A 16,238-nucleotide genomic window follows, 5' to 3' on the forward strand; every position below is an offset into this window, starting at 1 on the left:
CTAGTAGAATGGTTCTTGGCTGTTGGTGTCGTTGCAGTCCTAGTTACAAGTGAGCATGAGGCATTAAGTGTGTCGAATGTGCTGACAGCTACAGTCTTGGAGGTTTCAGGTGCACATGAGTTTACACTAGGTTTGTACGCTTTCTCATCTGATGAAATTGTTTTCTCTTCAACTCTGCTGGATGTTCCTGACATTTCTGCTGGTACCCCATATTCTACCACTCCTTCAGATACTGGTACCGGTATGTTAGCTATCTCTCTCATCTTAGACATTTCCTTGCAAATTTCCATTTGCTCAGTTACTGCTATGGTGAGGATACCAGGCAGTTTGTGTTGATCATTGAGATTATTTATTGTTTTCATAATTTGAGCACAGACATACAGCTGTCCTGCTCTATTTAGGAGATCTCCACTGTTTATGAAATGTTGTTTTCTGAAATCTAGCTGGACAAATGTTAATTTGGGTAGCACTTTGTTATTTTGTGAAGCAGTCTGTTAGCTTTTTTGATTTCTTCGTTAACACAAGATTTCTTTAAAACATGCGGGCTGGTTCCCCTTATTGCACCTCAGCTACACTATGTCGACGATTGCTGCGCATACAACTTCTCCACATATGCATACACCACCATTACTCTACCACACAAACATAGTGTTTACACTCATCTGGTGTGAGACGTTCCCCCTGGGGGAGGGGGGGGGGTCCACTAGGGACCGAACGGTACAATAACCCTGGGTTCGGTGTGGAGCGGCAGAGGGGTGAAGTGAACTGCGGTAGTCATCGTGGGGTTGTGGACCACTGCGGCTGTGGCAAGGACAGAGCCCCTCCGTCATCTCTAGGTCCCTGGTTAACATACAACAACAAGGTGTATGGAGTTTGAAAGACATTGGAAGGGAGAGATAGTGTTAGATAAGCAAAGCCTTGGACATGACGGACGTTAGTGCACAGGGAAGCGCCATGAACAGTGATGAGTAAGGATCCAGTGGGTAAAGGGGTGGGGATGTCAGTAGGCTGGTGAAGGAAGTGATTAGCAACTTTAATTTGTGGGGGGTAGGTTTTGAGTTATTGATTGGAGGTGTCAGTAAACAAGAACAGAAATTCGTTCAGTTCAATCATAATAGCTAGTCACAGTGGAGTGTCTAGGATTGTTGCTTTGCGGATTTTGGGGAGCATGTAGAACGCCAGTGTGCATATTGTTGTTTGGGTTAGGAGGGAAATAGACTCAATAAGAGATCCTGAGAAGGGCCTACAGATTTTGGTAGGGATTGGAGGTTAGGTTGGACTTCGAGGATGGGATCACTCTGGCAGAGCTTGTAGGTGGAGGAGTCAGGCAGTTGCCAGAGACCTTCCATCAGGTAGACACTATGACTCATCACGGTAGTGGTGGAGCCTTCGTCTGCAGGGAAGATGATTAGGTCTGTATCTGCTTTCAGAATGTGTATGACTGTCTTTTCTTCTGCTGAAAGGTTAGTGTTCTTAGGAAGGGACCTGTGGCATGATGGTGAGGCTAAGTTGGAGGTAAGGAATTTCTGGAAGCTGACTAGGGATGAAAAGGTGGGAGGGTCACAGCTCGATGGTGGTACGAACTAGAAGAGGCAAGGTTCAATGTTGGGATTAGGTCATCTACAGCTTGTGTCGCTTCACACTGGCCACTACAATCATGCCAACCCATGTGCTTGCCACCCTTCTTCCTGCATTCCTAGCCAGCAAAATGCCCACCTCCCTCCAAGTCACTAGCTACGCCCCTCTAGTCCTTCCCCATGCTTCCTGCGTCCCTCTCTCTCTACCTGCCCCATCCAACACTACCCCCACCACAACCAGGTTACCTGCTGAAAATAAAATCATTAGCACCGTTAGTCTAGTGGGCACCATGTAGGGAATAGGTGTGTGTGCGCGCGCGCGTGGGGGGGGGGGGCGCGTGAAGTCTTTGGGCTGTTATGGAAAGAGATCAGTCATGTCGAGTCAAGTCTTGGACTAACTTTCATGTAAGATGGAGTGGAGCTATATCTGTTGGAGTGATCTCTGTGAACAACCTGTGTAACATTAACATTAATTTTTTGTAATTCTTCAATTATAAAAAACAATGCATTCTTGTCATTTATGAAACCAGTGTCTATTTAAAACTGACTTTCTTTAGCATGTTTCCAGATGATAAAATGTGAAGTTAATTGTTGTCTATGTTGGAAAGGCTGGATTAGGCATATAAACTATGACGATTTTCATCTGCAAACTAATATCTTCACTGAAACTGTACAAACCTGGGTCTCCTAAAAATTAATACCCCAAAAAATATTTCAACAATCAGCTGAGCCACAGATGCTACGAAAAATCAAGATGAGTATTAGAACTGTTTATGGCTAAATCAACAGCCATCACTGGAATTAGTATTCTATCATGCCATTTCCCATTACACAGTGCTACCACTCAAATTCAAAAATCTAAACAGTAGTTCATGTGCTTTCAAATCACAACTGAAGAGTTTTCTCATGGGTCACTCCTTCTATTCTGTCAAGCTTCTCCTTGAAAAATTAAGCTGATTCTTGTTGTATTGTTGATTGCGTTCACTTAAACTTATGGATTGACTTTTTTTTGGGTTCATAAACGTTTTATTTTTATCTGTTATTACTTTTATGTTGTAATTTCTTGTACTGGCACATTCCATGACCTTGGAGATTTTCTTCTCAATTTGGTCCTATGGAACTTGATGCCTAAATAAAAAAATAAAATGTTAGATAGTTCTGACAAAGAAATATCTTAAATTTAAGATTTTCATGCTGACCTGACTGTGGGGACAGGACCATTGGATTTTTCTGAGATCCTTTATTGCTGAGAAGATATTAATTTTACAGTGTATTTCACTAATGAGAGAGAATTAGTTCTGAAATATGATTTAAGAAAGAGATTCTATAGCAAAAGTGTGTAAAAATAGTGAACCTGGCCATGAATATTATGTACCAAATTTGTTACAAGAGAAATGGTTAATGATGAATGAAAGTAAAAAGGATGACGGGGGACTTGCAAACAATACACTGTAGCAGAGATCAATATAAGTATATAAAGCTCAAGATTAATTATTTTTTAGTACAGTAGTTTGTGATTATGTTAACAAAAATGTCAATAACTGAAGACTGAATAAATTTGCTGAGAGTAATGAGAGCTAACGTGAAAGATTTAAGTTCTCAAATGGTATAATTACAATCTACATTTGTGTCTACAATAAAACCCAGCAATGACTCTTTGAAACCTGTACTACAAGGTACATTAGAAACAACAATAAAAATCAACAGACACCTTTCAAAGCCTGAAATACAAAAAGGAAGGGTACAAATAAGTAAAAAACTAACATAAGCAAATATTTCTGGAATTCATACCCATTCTACATTAGATTAGATTAGATTAGTACTTGTCCCATAGATCATAAAAATGACACTTCATAATGATGTGGAATGTGTCAGGTTAATAAATGGTGTCCATACAAGGTATTACATTACACAAAATATTACATGACACTTTTTTTTTATTATTTTTTTGCGGGAGTGGGGAAATTACCCACTTACTATATCCAAAAATTTGGCTAATGAGTAGAAGGAGTTGCCATTCATAAATTCTTTTAATTTCCTTTTAAATGCTATATGGCTATCTGTCAGACTTTTGATGCTATTAGGTAAGTGACCAAAGACTTTTGTCGCAGCATAATTTAGCCCCTTCTGAGCCAAAGTTAGATTTAACCTTGAGTAGTGAAGATCATCCTTTCTCCTAGTGTTGTAGCCATGTACACTGCTATTACTTTTGAATTCATTCAGATTGTTTATAAAAATTTTCATAAGTGAATATATATATATATATATATATATATATATATATATATATATATATATATATATATATATATATATATATATATATATTGTGAGGCTACAGTGAAGATCCCTAGCTCTTTAAACAAGTGTCTGCAGGATGATCTTCGATGAGCTTCAGCAATTATTCTGATTACATGCTTTTGTGCAATGAACACACTTGTACTCACTGATTAGTTACCTCAGAATATGATGTCATACAAAAGGTGAGAATGAAAATAGGCATGGTAAGCTAATTTGCTGAGATGTATATAGCCAAAATTTGGAATGACCCTAGTAGCATAAGTAGCTGAACACAAACGTTTCAGCAGATCTTCAGTGTGGTTTTTCCAGTTCAACCCCTCATCAATGCATACACCTAGAAATTTTGAATATTATACCTTAGCTACCAATTTCTGATTGAAGTCCATATATATTAATGGTGTAATTCTATTTACTGTGTGGTACTGTATATACTGTGTTTTGTCAAAGTTTAATGAGAGCCCGTTTACAGATAACCACTTAATGATTTTCTGAAAAACATCGTTTAAAATTTCATCAGTTAATTCTTGTCTGGTGGGTGTGATAGCTATATGGCAGAAAGTACAAGCTTTGCATCTTCGTGAATATAGAATGGCAAGTCATTGATATATATTAAGAACAGCAGAGGACCTAAGACCGAACCTTGAGGCATCCCATTCTGCACTCTTCCAGATAGGTATGATTTAAACAATTTGAGCGCTGTCCCATTGATGCCACAGTACTTGAGCTTATCTAGAAGTATCCCATGATTTATACAATCAAAAGCCTTTGGGAGACCACAAAAAAATCCCAACGGGTGACTTCCAGTTATTTAGAGCATTTAATATTATATATAGCATTTTCCACTGAAAAACCTTTCTGGAAACCAAACTGACATTTTGTTAAAACATTATTTTCACAAAGGTGTGAAGCTACTGTACAATACATTACTTTTTCAAGAATTTTTGATAAGGCAGTCAGAAAAGAGATTGGGTGGTAGTTGTTGACATCAGACGTATCCCCTCTTTTACGCAGTGGTTTAACAATGGCATACTTCAGTCTACCTGGGAAAATACCCTGCTTCAGAGAGCTATTACATATGTGGCTAAGAATATCACTTATCTCTTGGGAACAAGCTGGAAATGCCATCAATCCTATGTGAGCTTTTATTCTTGAGAGAGTTTACTATCTTCCTAATTTCAGAAGGACAGGTGGGTGGAATTTCAATTGTATCAGATTGTGTGAGTAAGGCCTCTTCCATTAACTGCCTTGCTTTTTCTAATGAAAAATTAGATCCTATTTTCTCTACAACATTTAAAAAATGATTATTCAAAATGTTTTTGACTTCCGGCTTGTTGTTTGTCAAGTTTCCATTCGTTTTGATGGTAATATGCCATCATCCTGTACTCTTGGTTGCCCTGTCTCCCTTGTAATAATATTCCAAATTGTTTTCATTTTGTTATCAGAGGTATTAATCTCAGACAAGATGCACATGCTTCTGGACTTTCTAATAACCTTTCTTAATGTAGCAGAGTAGTTTTTATAGTATTTGGCTGTTTCTGGGCCATTACTCTTTCTTGTTGTTAGATACAGTTCCCTTTTGTGGTTAGAAGATATATTTATTCCTTTAGTAAGCCTAGGTTTTTTGCATGGTTTCTTATAATTAGATTTAACTACTTTCTTGGGGAAACAGTTTTCAAATTCTCTTACAAGTGTATCATGAAATAAGTTATATTTTAAATTAGCATCAAATTCCCTGTACACCTCATCCCAGTCTAACTGCTGAATATTTTCCCTGAAATTTCTAATTGTTGATCATTAATTGAACGCACAACTTTGGAGGGTAGTTTTGAATAACTGAATGGAGCTATGTCATATACTGTAACTAGCTCAGCACCATGATCAGAAAGGCCATTCTCAACAGGACAAGAAGCTATGTTTTTAAATTTATCTTGGTCTATAAAAGTGTTATCTATCAATGTGCTGCTGTCCTTTACTACCAGAGTAGGAAAATTAATGACAGATGTCAAATTGAAAGAACCGAGCAAGAATTCCATGTCATTCTTCCCATTACTCTCTTTCAGTGTATTAACATTGAAGTCCTCACAAATAATAATTTGCTTTCTCCTATCTGACAGATAGCACAACAAGGCATCAAAGTTTTCCAGGAATAAATGAAAGTTTCCTGAAGGGGACCTACACTCCTGGAAATTGAAATAAGAACACCGTGAATTCATTGTCCCAGGAAGGGGAAACTTTATTGACACATTCCTGGGGTCAGATACATCACATGATCACACTGACAGAACCACAGGCACATACACACAGGCAACAGAGCATGCACAATGTCGGCACTAGTACAGTGTATATCCACCTTTCGCAGCAATGCAGGCTGCTATTCTCCCATGGAGACGATCGTAGAGATGCTGGATGTAGTCCTATGGAACGGCTTGCCATGCCATTTCCACCTGGCGCCTCAGTTGGACCAGCGTTCGTGCTGGACGTGCAGACCGCGTGAGACGACGCTTCATCCAGTCCCAAACATGCTCAATGGGGGACAGATCCGGAGATCTTGCTGGCCAGGGTAGTTGACTTACACCTTCTAGAGCACGTTGGGTGGCACGGGATACATGCGGACGTGCATTGTCCTGTTGGAACAGCAAGTTCCCTTGCCGGTCTAGGAATGGTAGAACGATGGGTTCGATGACGGTTTGGATGTACCGTGCACTATTCAGTGTCCCCTCGACGATCACCAGTGGTGTACGGCCAGTGTAGGAGATCGCTCCCCACACCATGATGCCGGGTGTTGGCCCTGTGTGCCTCGGTCGTATGCAGTCCTGATTGTGGCGCTCACCTGCACGGCGCCAAACACGCATACGACCATCATTGGCACCAAGGCAGAAGCGACTCTCATCGCTGAAGACGACACGTCTCCATTCGTCCCTCCATTCACGCCTGTCGCGACACCACTGGAGGCGGGCTGCACGATGTTGGGGCGTGAGCGGAAGACGGCCTAACGGTGTGCGGGACCGTAGCCCAGCTTCATGGAGACGGTTGCGAATGGTCCTCGCCGATACCCCAGGAGCAACAGTGTCCCTAATTTGCTGGGAAGTGGCGGTGCGGTCCCCTACGGCACTGCGTAGGATCCTACGGTCTTGGCGTGCATCCGTGCGTCGCTGCGGTCCGGTCCCAGGTCGACGGGCACGTGCACCTTCCGCCGACCACTGGCGACAACATCGATGTACTGTGGAGACCTCACGCCCCACGTGTTGAGCAATTCGGCGGTACGTCCACCCGGCCTCCCGCATGCCCACTATATGCCCTCGCTCAAAGTCCGTCAACTGCACATACGGTTCACGTCCATGCTGTCGCGGCATGCTACCAGTGTTAAAGACTGCGATGGAGCTCCGTATGCCACGGCAAACTGGCTGACACTGACGGCGGCGGTGCACAAATGCTGCACAGCTAGCGCCATTCGACGGCCAACACCGCGGTTCCTGGTGTGTCCGCTGTGCCGTGCGTGTGATCATTGCTTGTACAGCCCTCTCGCAGTGTCCGGAGCAAGTATGGTGGGTCTGACACACCGGTGTCAATGTGTTCTTTTTTCCATTTCCAGGAGTGTATATCATGGTACAATTATGAAAGACCCCTCCTTCAGTTTAAGTTGACAGGCACATGTGTGTGTGTGTGTGTGTGTGTGTGTGTGTGTGTGTGTGTGTGTGTGTGTGTGTGTCTGCACGCACACACGCGCGTGTGAAAACGGCTACTGCAATGTTCATAAAAGAAGCTTATGTGATCAATATATTGAGTGGGTACATTTATTCAAAATTTAATTATTTTACATATATACTGTACTATTCTGGAAATCCTTTTTTATCACTGGGAATTAAGGACAATTACTATTTATAAAATTCCATTTGCTTCTTTCACTGGTAGCTGGCAGATATTTCAGCATTTCACATTATTTGGTCATGAAAATTTCATTCCAAAATTATGTTGAAAAATATATAATTATTTTATTCCTATAAGTTTTTCTTATATTCTGAATATTGTTTTCTTGGTAAATGTTAACTCAGGATCGCAGTGATACATATTGCTGGTGCTCAGCAACAACAAGTTGTAATGTTTTTGTTCAGTTTTTCAAGGGAAATTTTTTGGGCATTTCTGGAGATGTATCAGTCATGTTGTGTCAAATCTGGGACTTGATTTTGTGTCTCTTGGACTGATCACTGTCAACACTGTGCGACATGAATGTCAGTTATGTATTTTACAATTCTACAACTATAAAAATCAATGCATTCTCATCATTTATGAAGTCAGTCTCTATTTAAAAGTGACTCCCCTTAGCAATTTCCAGAAGTTTCAGATGTGAAGTTAATTGTTGATTACGTAGGAAGAGCTGGATTTGGCAATGAGGTATGATGTTTTTTCATCTGAAAATTAATATAGTCATTGAAATGCAACAAACCTGGGCCTCCTAAGGAATCATACTCCAAAATATCTTCCAATGATGAGTTGAGCCACAGATTCTTCAAATAATTAAGATGGGTATCAGCACTATTTATGGGTAAGTCAACTATCATTATTGAAACTACTATTCTACAGTGCTGCTTCCATAACATATTTTTATACATTTACATGCCTGATAATTCTGACAAATAAGCATCTTTGATTACATCATGTCAATATTTTCATGCTGATTGGGATGTAGTTATGAGACTCCTTATTTATTTACTTATTTATTTACATTTCCCTTGCATACAGCCATCACAATGATTGATTTTAGGAACATCAGAAATAATAGTATGACCATAACAACACTTCCAAAATATGTTACATACAGCAACCGTTTCACCTTGCATCTGTTTTATACACTTATTCCACTACAGCTAACATGCTACTGGTTGATGTTACAGCCAGTCTTAAAATTTGTAGAATGAATAGAGACATGTTTCTATCATAAAAGATTTTAATTTTGTCTTAAAAACATTTCCTGTGTGTGTTCTTTCAGAATTTTGTAGTTTGTTGCACCAAATTGAACCATTGATGTGTGGGATCGTATTGGTTGTTTTTAATGTTGTTTTGTTCTGGAAATGGTTGAATTTTGTCCTGGCATTGTGACCATATACATTACTGCACTTGGTAACTTCTGTTAACTGGCTTATAAAAAATGTAACTAATGTAGGAAAAGACAGATTTCTACTTATCGTAAAGAAGACACGTCAAGTTGCAGACAGGTACAATTGAAAGACACTCAAATATAGCTTTCAGTTACAGCCTTCATCATCAATAAAATACACACACACACACACACACACACCAGCAAGCACAGCTCATGCACACACCATCACCAACTCCAGCATCTCGGACCAGAATGCAACACTACATGGGACGCAAGCAGGAATCTGTTTATAGTTGGAGAGAAAGATGAAGATTGTCTGATGGAGTGTGCAAGGACTAGACTGCCAACAGGTACAGCATCAGGAGGTTGTGGGGCAGGGAGGTGTTGGGGGCATCAGGGGGGGGGGGGGGAGAGGCTAGTTCAGAATAGCTGGTGGTCGAGGTAAGGATCCAGATGGCTCAGGTAGTGAAGCAGATATTGATATCAAGTGTGTCATGTTCAGCTACCTCCTACGCCACAGGGTGGTTGACTTTGGTCTTGGCCACAGTTTAGCAGTGGTGTTTCATCCTGGTGGTCAGCTGGTTGGTAGTCATACCAATAGAAAAAGCTGTGCAATGATTGCAGCAGAACTTATAAATGACATAGCTGTTTTCACAGATGGCCCAGCCCCTGATGGGGTAGGATAAACCTGTGACAGGAAGTGCTGGGTGGGAGGATTTGGCAGGTTTTGCATCTGGGTCTTCCACAGGGACATGATCCTTGTGGCAAGGGGTTGGGTTTGGGATTGGCATAGTTACAGAGTAGGATGTTACGGAGGTTGGGTGGGCAACAGACAACCACTTTAAAAGGGATGAAATGTATCTCAAGTAGGAAGTCCCTCATTTCAGGGCACAATGATAGGTAATCAAAGCCCTCGCAAAGGATGTGGTTCAGTTGTTACAGTCCAGGGTGGTACTGGGTGATGACGGGGACACTCCTCTGTGGCTAGTTCGTGGAAGACCCAGGTGCAAAACCCGCCCAGTCCACCCACCCATGACTTCCTATTCCAGCCCTGCCACAAGTTTATCCTACCCTGTCATGGGCCGGGCCACCCCTGAAAGCAGCCATGTCATTTACCAGCTCTGGTGCAATCATTCCACAACTTTTTATATTGGCATGACTACCAACCTGCTGTCCACCAGAATGAACTGCCTCCTGCAGCCTGTGGCCAAGAGCAAAGTAGACCACCCTGTGGTACAGCATGCAGCTGAACATAACACACTTGATTTCAATGGCTACTTCAGTAACCGAGCCAACTGGATTCTTCCCTCCACCAACAGCTTTTCTGAACTGTACCTATTGGAGTTATTCTTACAACACGTTCTCCACTCCTGTAATCCTGGCCTCAACCGATGGTAACATACTGTTCCTACACCCTTCACCCAATAGTTTCCACCCTCTCTGTCCTGCCATCTGCTGCCCATTCTCAACTCCCACCCTGTTTTTTGCAGCCCTCTGCCAATACATCTGCCCATCTTTCCCCACTACTCTCCTTTTTTCCCCCACCTCCATGCCCCACAACCTCCTGATGTTGGGCCTGTTGGCAGTCTAATCTCTGCACGTTCCACCAGGCAGAGTTTGTAATCTCCTGCCATCCGTATACCACTATCCGTTCCCCTTCCCTTTCTCCAACCCCTCCAGATTGCTGCTTGCATCCCACGTGATGATGTATTCTGACCGAAGATGCTGGACTTGATGGTCATGTGTGTGTGAGGTTTGCTTGCTTGCATGCTTGCTTGCTTGCTTGCTTGCTGTCTGCAACTTGATGTGTCTTCTTTACAGTAAGAAACAATCTGTGTTTTCTTACTTTGTTGGTATTCCTAACTGGAGTTTCCATTGTTTGATACAGAGAATGTATTGTTAGGTATACGTGCTGCACAAACACTTAACTACATGAATGTGTTTGGTCCAACCCCATGTATAAGCCTTATTGCAATTTTCTGTAACAACAGTATTCTCTTTATGTGTACATCAACTGCACAGCCCCAAAGTTCAATTCCACAATTGAGAAAGGTGTAAATTGCTCCACAATATACCATTTTCAATGCTTGGTTAGGAACTAACTTTGCAAGCTGGCTGATGATTACAAGGCAGTACTGACATTTATGTATGGAAAATTGATTTGTCTGTCCACTGCTGTAACAAGGAACAGCAACACATTGTTGAAATGGTGCAGCATTGTATTATTAATAGCACACACTGATTTTTGCTGGTATCATGTCCCAAAAACACATTTATGGCTGACATTACATGTGGACAACTTGTACACATTCCACATACAGTATGTACACAATCTTCACATTGGCGACAATGCCACATTTCTTCAATTTTGCCACTGATTAAATGACAATTATCATTTGCTTCCATTAATACTTTTCACTGATGAAGCCATGTTTACATGGAATGTAATCAACAACACATGTAATGATCATTGAAAGTTGCAGGATAATCCAAATGTTACAGTGGAAACCAATTTCTATGTTCATTTTCCAATCAATATATGATGCAGCATGACTGGTGATATGTTGATAGGTCCAGTTGTTTTAGAAGAGTGAATGACAGGACAGAATTACTTGCATTTTTTCGGAAAACTCAGCCATTCAACACCGTAAGCACATTCCTTTCGTCATGTAGACTGCAATGTAAGATGGAGTTCCTCCACATTTTTCCACATATGTGAGGAACATCTTAACCACACTTGCTCTAATCACTAGACTGGTCATGGTAGTACAATTAACTGGCCACCAAGTTAGCCAGACCTTATGCCATTCAAATTTTGGTTATGGGCTTGGATGAGGTCTTAGGTGTATAAATGGAAAGTGTACAAATGTGAGATGAACTACTAGGCCACATCATGGATGTTGTTGCCCTAATTATGCAACCTGCAGAGGCACTCAGACTGCAGTGTAACTGACAGTGGGATATTTGAAAATTATTGTGAACTGTACAACAGCTGTAATGTGATGAGTATGGTAATGCTTAAATGTGAATATTTTAAAAATAGTGTATTTCAATTGATACTTTGTAAAGTGCATGTTTTACACATGTATTTGGTTAATACCTGACAATTTGCTCAATAATACATAAAAGAACTAACCATGTTCATTAGACATGGTCCTCAGAAACCATTCTGAATAGGGCATATGTCCATATGAAGTTTTTTGCTTCAAGTGATCATTCCTGCCATATCCCAGAGTATAAACCATTCCTCCTGGGATTCTCTGTAGTGACAGAACAGGTAATTTCTTGTGTTGCAATGTAAGCACTTTGAATTTTTAATATTGATTGATATTTCACTAAAAAATGAATAGAAATCTGTTTTGCCCCTTAAAAGTGGTTGAAACTTGGTAGCTGAATGCATGGTGCCTTAAGCATCCTACTTAAATGACTTTGTAAAAATGATGAAATTTTGTGTTTATACATCTTCCAATTTTGAATATCTGTGCCCATTTTTTTCCTTCTTTTCTGGAACATTTTCTTCAGGCTAAGATATTGAAAATACTCATAACTTAGTTGTCATTTGTATCTAAGAACATACGTTTTAAAGACATTAAGAGAGATTTGTGATGTGGGCTCATATTCTCTGTCTACATCTATTGTTTTAGTTCTAAATTTCCCTATGGATGAGCCTTACATATACCAATAATCACAGCAGTATAGGTTTTACTAGAGGACATTTTATAACACAATATGCAGTATTACAAAAATGTTACATTTATTATATTTGAAAAATACATGTACAGCACATAAAAAGTACGTATGTGCATATTAAGGCACATCACGACAATACACTTACTAAATGGGATACATAATGGTCTTAAATTATTCAACTGAAAACTAATCTTAATGACAGTTATACAGATATATATTTAAAAGTTTACTTTCACACTTGAAAAAAAAAATTTTTACATGTATTCTTCATAATATATCATCAATACTGCAACACTGCAGATATTGTCACATATAATTTAACGTCGTCGTCTTCTTACTCGCCTTATGGTCACTGCTGCAATAAAGAAGATTAGTTATTATGAATTCATAATTGAATATAAATTTTGCTTCACTTCACATAAACATCAAAATACATAACATACAGAACAGACACGAATACTTTCTCATTTACTCTAAAAATTGTTAACAGTAGAGAAGTTAACTTTTGAAATTTCAGCTGCAAAAATGCTGAATTTGTTGTGGGACATTGTGGAATACTCCAGATTTGGCTACTATAGTTTCATTAAATTCCAATAGATGGCAGTGCTATATGCATCCTTCAAAATGGTGTTTGTAATGGAGGTGAATTCCAAGCAGAGAGCTGTCACTTAGTTGCTTAGGGTGGAAAACAAGAGCATCGCAGATATTCACACGTGTTTGCAGAATGTTCAAGATGGTGCCGGTTAATGTTGTTAGTGAAAACCGCCAGGGCAAAAATGCAATTAAAAGTGAAAATAACTGTAAAGCGTGTGCTAAGAAGGTGATAAAAGGAGTTCAGTGCGCAGAGTGTCGATGCTGGTTCCACGAGAAATGCTCAGAAGTGTGTGTAGAATTTGTAACAAACTACTTCACTTGGATATGCCGTACCTGCGGCATGGAAATACATGAACGAGAAATCACAAACGCTGTTAGGGACAAAGACGAAACAATAAAAATGCTTCAGAGTGATATCAATGCTTTAAACAATAGGTACATTGCTCTCAGTGAAAAATACAGTGACAGAAAATAGACTATGTGGAAAAGAATCCCATCCAAATGACTTTCACACCTCAAGTATGGATACATGGCACTGAGCGAAAAACAGCGTCTCCTCAAGTATTATGCAGGAGAAAATCAAAAGGGTAAGCAAAATAACTGTGACCAATAAATCATCACACTAGATTTTGAAGAATGTTACGAAATACTGTGTGAAAAAAAGATTGATCAGCACTCTATTGCTAATGAATACAAGACGTCTGATGTGAAAGTGCAGCAGTGTCCGTAGAAACACGAGGTGAAATTATTTGGGGACAGCCATGCGTGAAACATCTCAAATCTAATGTCAATGCAGGCTGAGAACAGTGTAAGTATTTACAGTGAAGTAAAACCAGGGCCAAATTTCAACACAGTTACTGCTGGTATAAACAATGAATGCTCCAAACTCACAAAAAAGGCCTGTGTAGTGCTGATTGGAGGTGCAAACGATGTAAACAAAAACAATGCCAACTGATTCATTCAGAAACTGATCTTAGGAACACAATACTTACACTTCACTAATGTTACTGTAGCCACTCTACCACTCAGGTATGACCTGTCTGATTGGTCATGTGTCAATACACAAATTAGGCAAACTAATGATAAACTGGGATATTTTTGAGCTAAATTTATAAACGTAAAATTATTAGATAGTAATGGCTATGAAAGGATCAGTTTCACTACACATGGTATGCACCTGAATCAGCATGGCGAAAGGGAACTTATCACAGATATAAACCAGGCTAAAGAAGAAATCTTTCGCAAAAAAAAGAAAATCATTATTATGCCTATAATTGCGCTGGGTGCTCCTTCACAGGTAAACTGCTAAAATGGACCAAATCTTACAGGATTTGGTCCAAAAATAATGACAAGCTTCCCAAAAAGGAAATTAAAACACACAAAAGTAAAAAATAAGAACTTAATGGCTCAGAGAGGGAACAAAATAGATGTAAAGTAGGCCCACTTGCCATCCTGCAAGTCAACATTTGCAGCATTAGGAACAAGCTGTTAAGAGTTCGAATATTTTTGAAAAAAAAAAGAAAGAAAGAAAAAAAATGTGATGTACTGTGTGTTTCAGAACATTGGCTTACAGAATATCAAGTAGATTTGTTCATACCTAACAAGTACATTCTGGCAGCTATAATGTGTAGAAACAACAGAGAAAATGGAGGGGGCTGCAATATTTATCAGACAATGTACACAATTCTCTAAAATATATGTAAGTTCATAGTCCTGAGAATTAAATAGCAAATTTACTTGTATAAGAGTGATACACCAAAATATTGTAATTGTTAGCTAGTATAGATCACCAAACGGTGGTGTTAACTTATTTTTTGAAAAGTTTGAACAAATGATAAGAAAAATCTTAAAACTCAAAACAAATGTAGCAATATGTGGTGATTTTAACATTGACTTACTACACACACAGGAACTCAGCCCAAAAACATTCTTAAACCCACTCAGATCACTAAATCTATGTTATACTAACAATAGCCCAAAATGTAGATATGCCTGTTTGGACAATATTATAGTTAATTTTTCAAGAAACCTATATAGTGTAAGCATTGCAGATGAATGTTTGGCAGATAATGATCCTCTACTCCCAACACACCAGTATACACAGTCAGATAATAATTATAAGGTTGCAAATAAGAAACCAAGCATGACATGGGTTAGAGGTCAGAAAGAGGAATATATCAAGTTATTCACAGGCTCCCTCAGAAAGGTAGATTGGGGCTTTGTTTATGAATATGACACAGATCAATCAACTGTTGAAACTCTATTTAATAATTTCATTAAGACACATACTGACTTATGGTACTCTTGTTCACCAATGAAAAGAAACAGTACTAAACCAAATAGAAAATGAAAAAAGCTTAAATGTTACGCTGATGACCTTGCTAATATTCGGAATAAGATGCTTTAACTGTACAAGACATTTAAAAACAACGGCAAATGTGTGACAGAACAAAATGATACTTATTATAAAGACTACCTGACATATAAAAAACATAACAATGCCAACCTTAACCTTAGCAAACAAATGGCCTATGAAAATTACATAGAAGGAGCCCCAAACAAATGCAAGGCTGCTTAGGATATTATAAAACAAGAACATACCTCTACCCAAACACAGGATGTTCTACTTGAGCCAGAAGAGATCAATAATTATTTTACAACCACATTAAATAAATTAAAATCAAAAATTAAACAGTCAGACATACTAGCAATTGATATACTTGCTGATCAGCTACCTAAAAGCCATGAATTTCGCTGGGACCCTGTCACACCCACAGATATAATAAATATTGTTAGAAAATTATCAAACTCGAAAAGTATGGCCTACTACTGGCTATCTAACAACACAATAAATAGGACAACACACTTCATTTGCAGTCCACTATCTTTTATTATGAATAAATGCCTAGAAGTTGGAGTTTTCCCTGATCAGCTCAAAATTTCCAAAGTTATACCTATATACAAAAAGGAGGAAAAAC

General features: G+C 39.2%; 2 protein-coding genes across 2 annotated transcripts in view; both read right to left on the bottom strand.

Moving 5' to 3' along the window:
* LOC126249322 (uncharacterized) overlaps positions 1–194 on the bottom strand; it is a 29,693-nt gene extending 29,499 nt beyond the window's left edge. Inside the window, exon 1 of the mRNA XM_049950975.1 lies at positions 48–194. Coding sequence (XP_049806932.1) covers positions 48–194 — 147 coding nt within the window. The remainder of the gene's footprint in view (positions 1–47) is intronic.
* A 12,737-nt stretch (positions 195–12,931) lies between these two features.
* LOC126248452 (glycosyltransferase-like protein gnt14) overlaps positions 12,932–16,238 on the bottom strand; it is a 154,802-nt gene continuing 151,495 nt past the window's right edge. Inside the window, exon 7 of the mRNA XM_049949443.1 lies at positions 12,932–13,021. Within this exon, the coding sequence (XP_049805400.1) occupies positions 12,984–13,021 (38 nt within the window). The 3' untranslated portion in view covers positions 12,932–12,983. The remainder of the gene's footprint in view (positions 13,022–16,238) is intronic.

The sequence above is a fragment of the Schistocerca nitens genome, chromosome 3, assembly GCF_023898315.1.
Source record: "Schistocerca nitens isolate TAMUIC-IGC-003100 chromosome 3, iqSchNite1.1, whole genome shotgun sequence".
Classification (NCBI taxonomy): Eukaryota; Metazoa; Arthropoda; class Insecta; order Orthoptera; family Acrididae; genus Schistocerca; species Schistocerca nitens.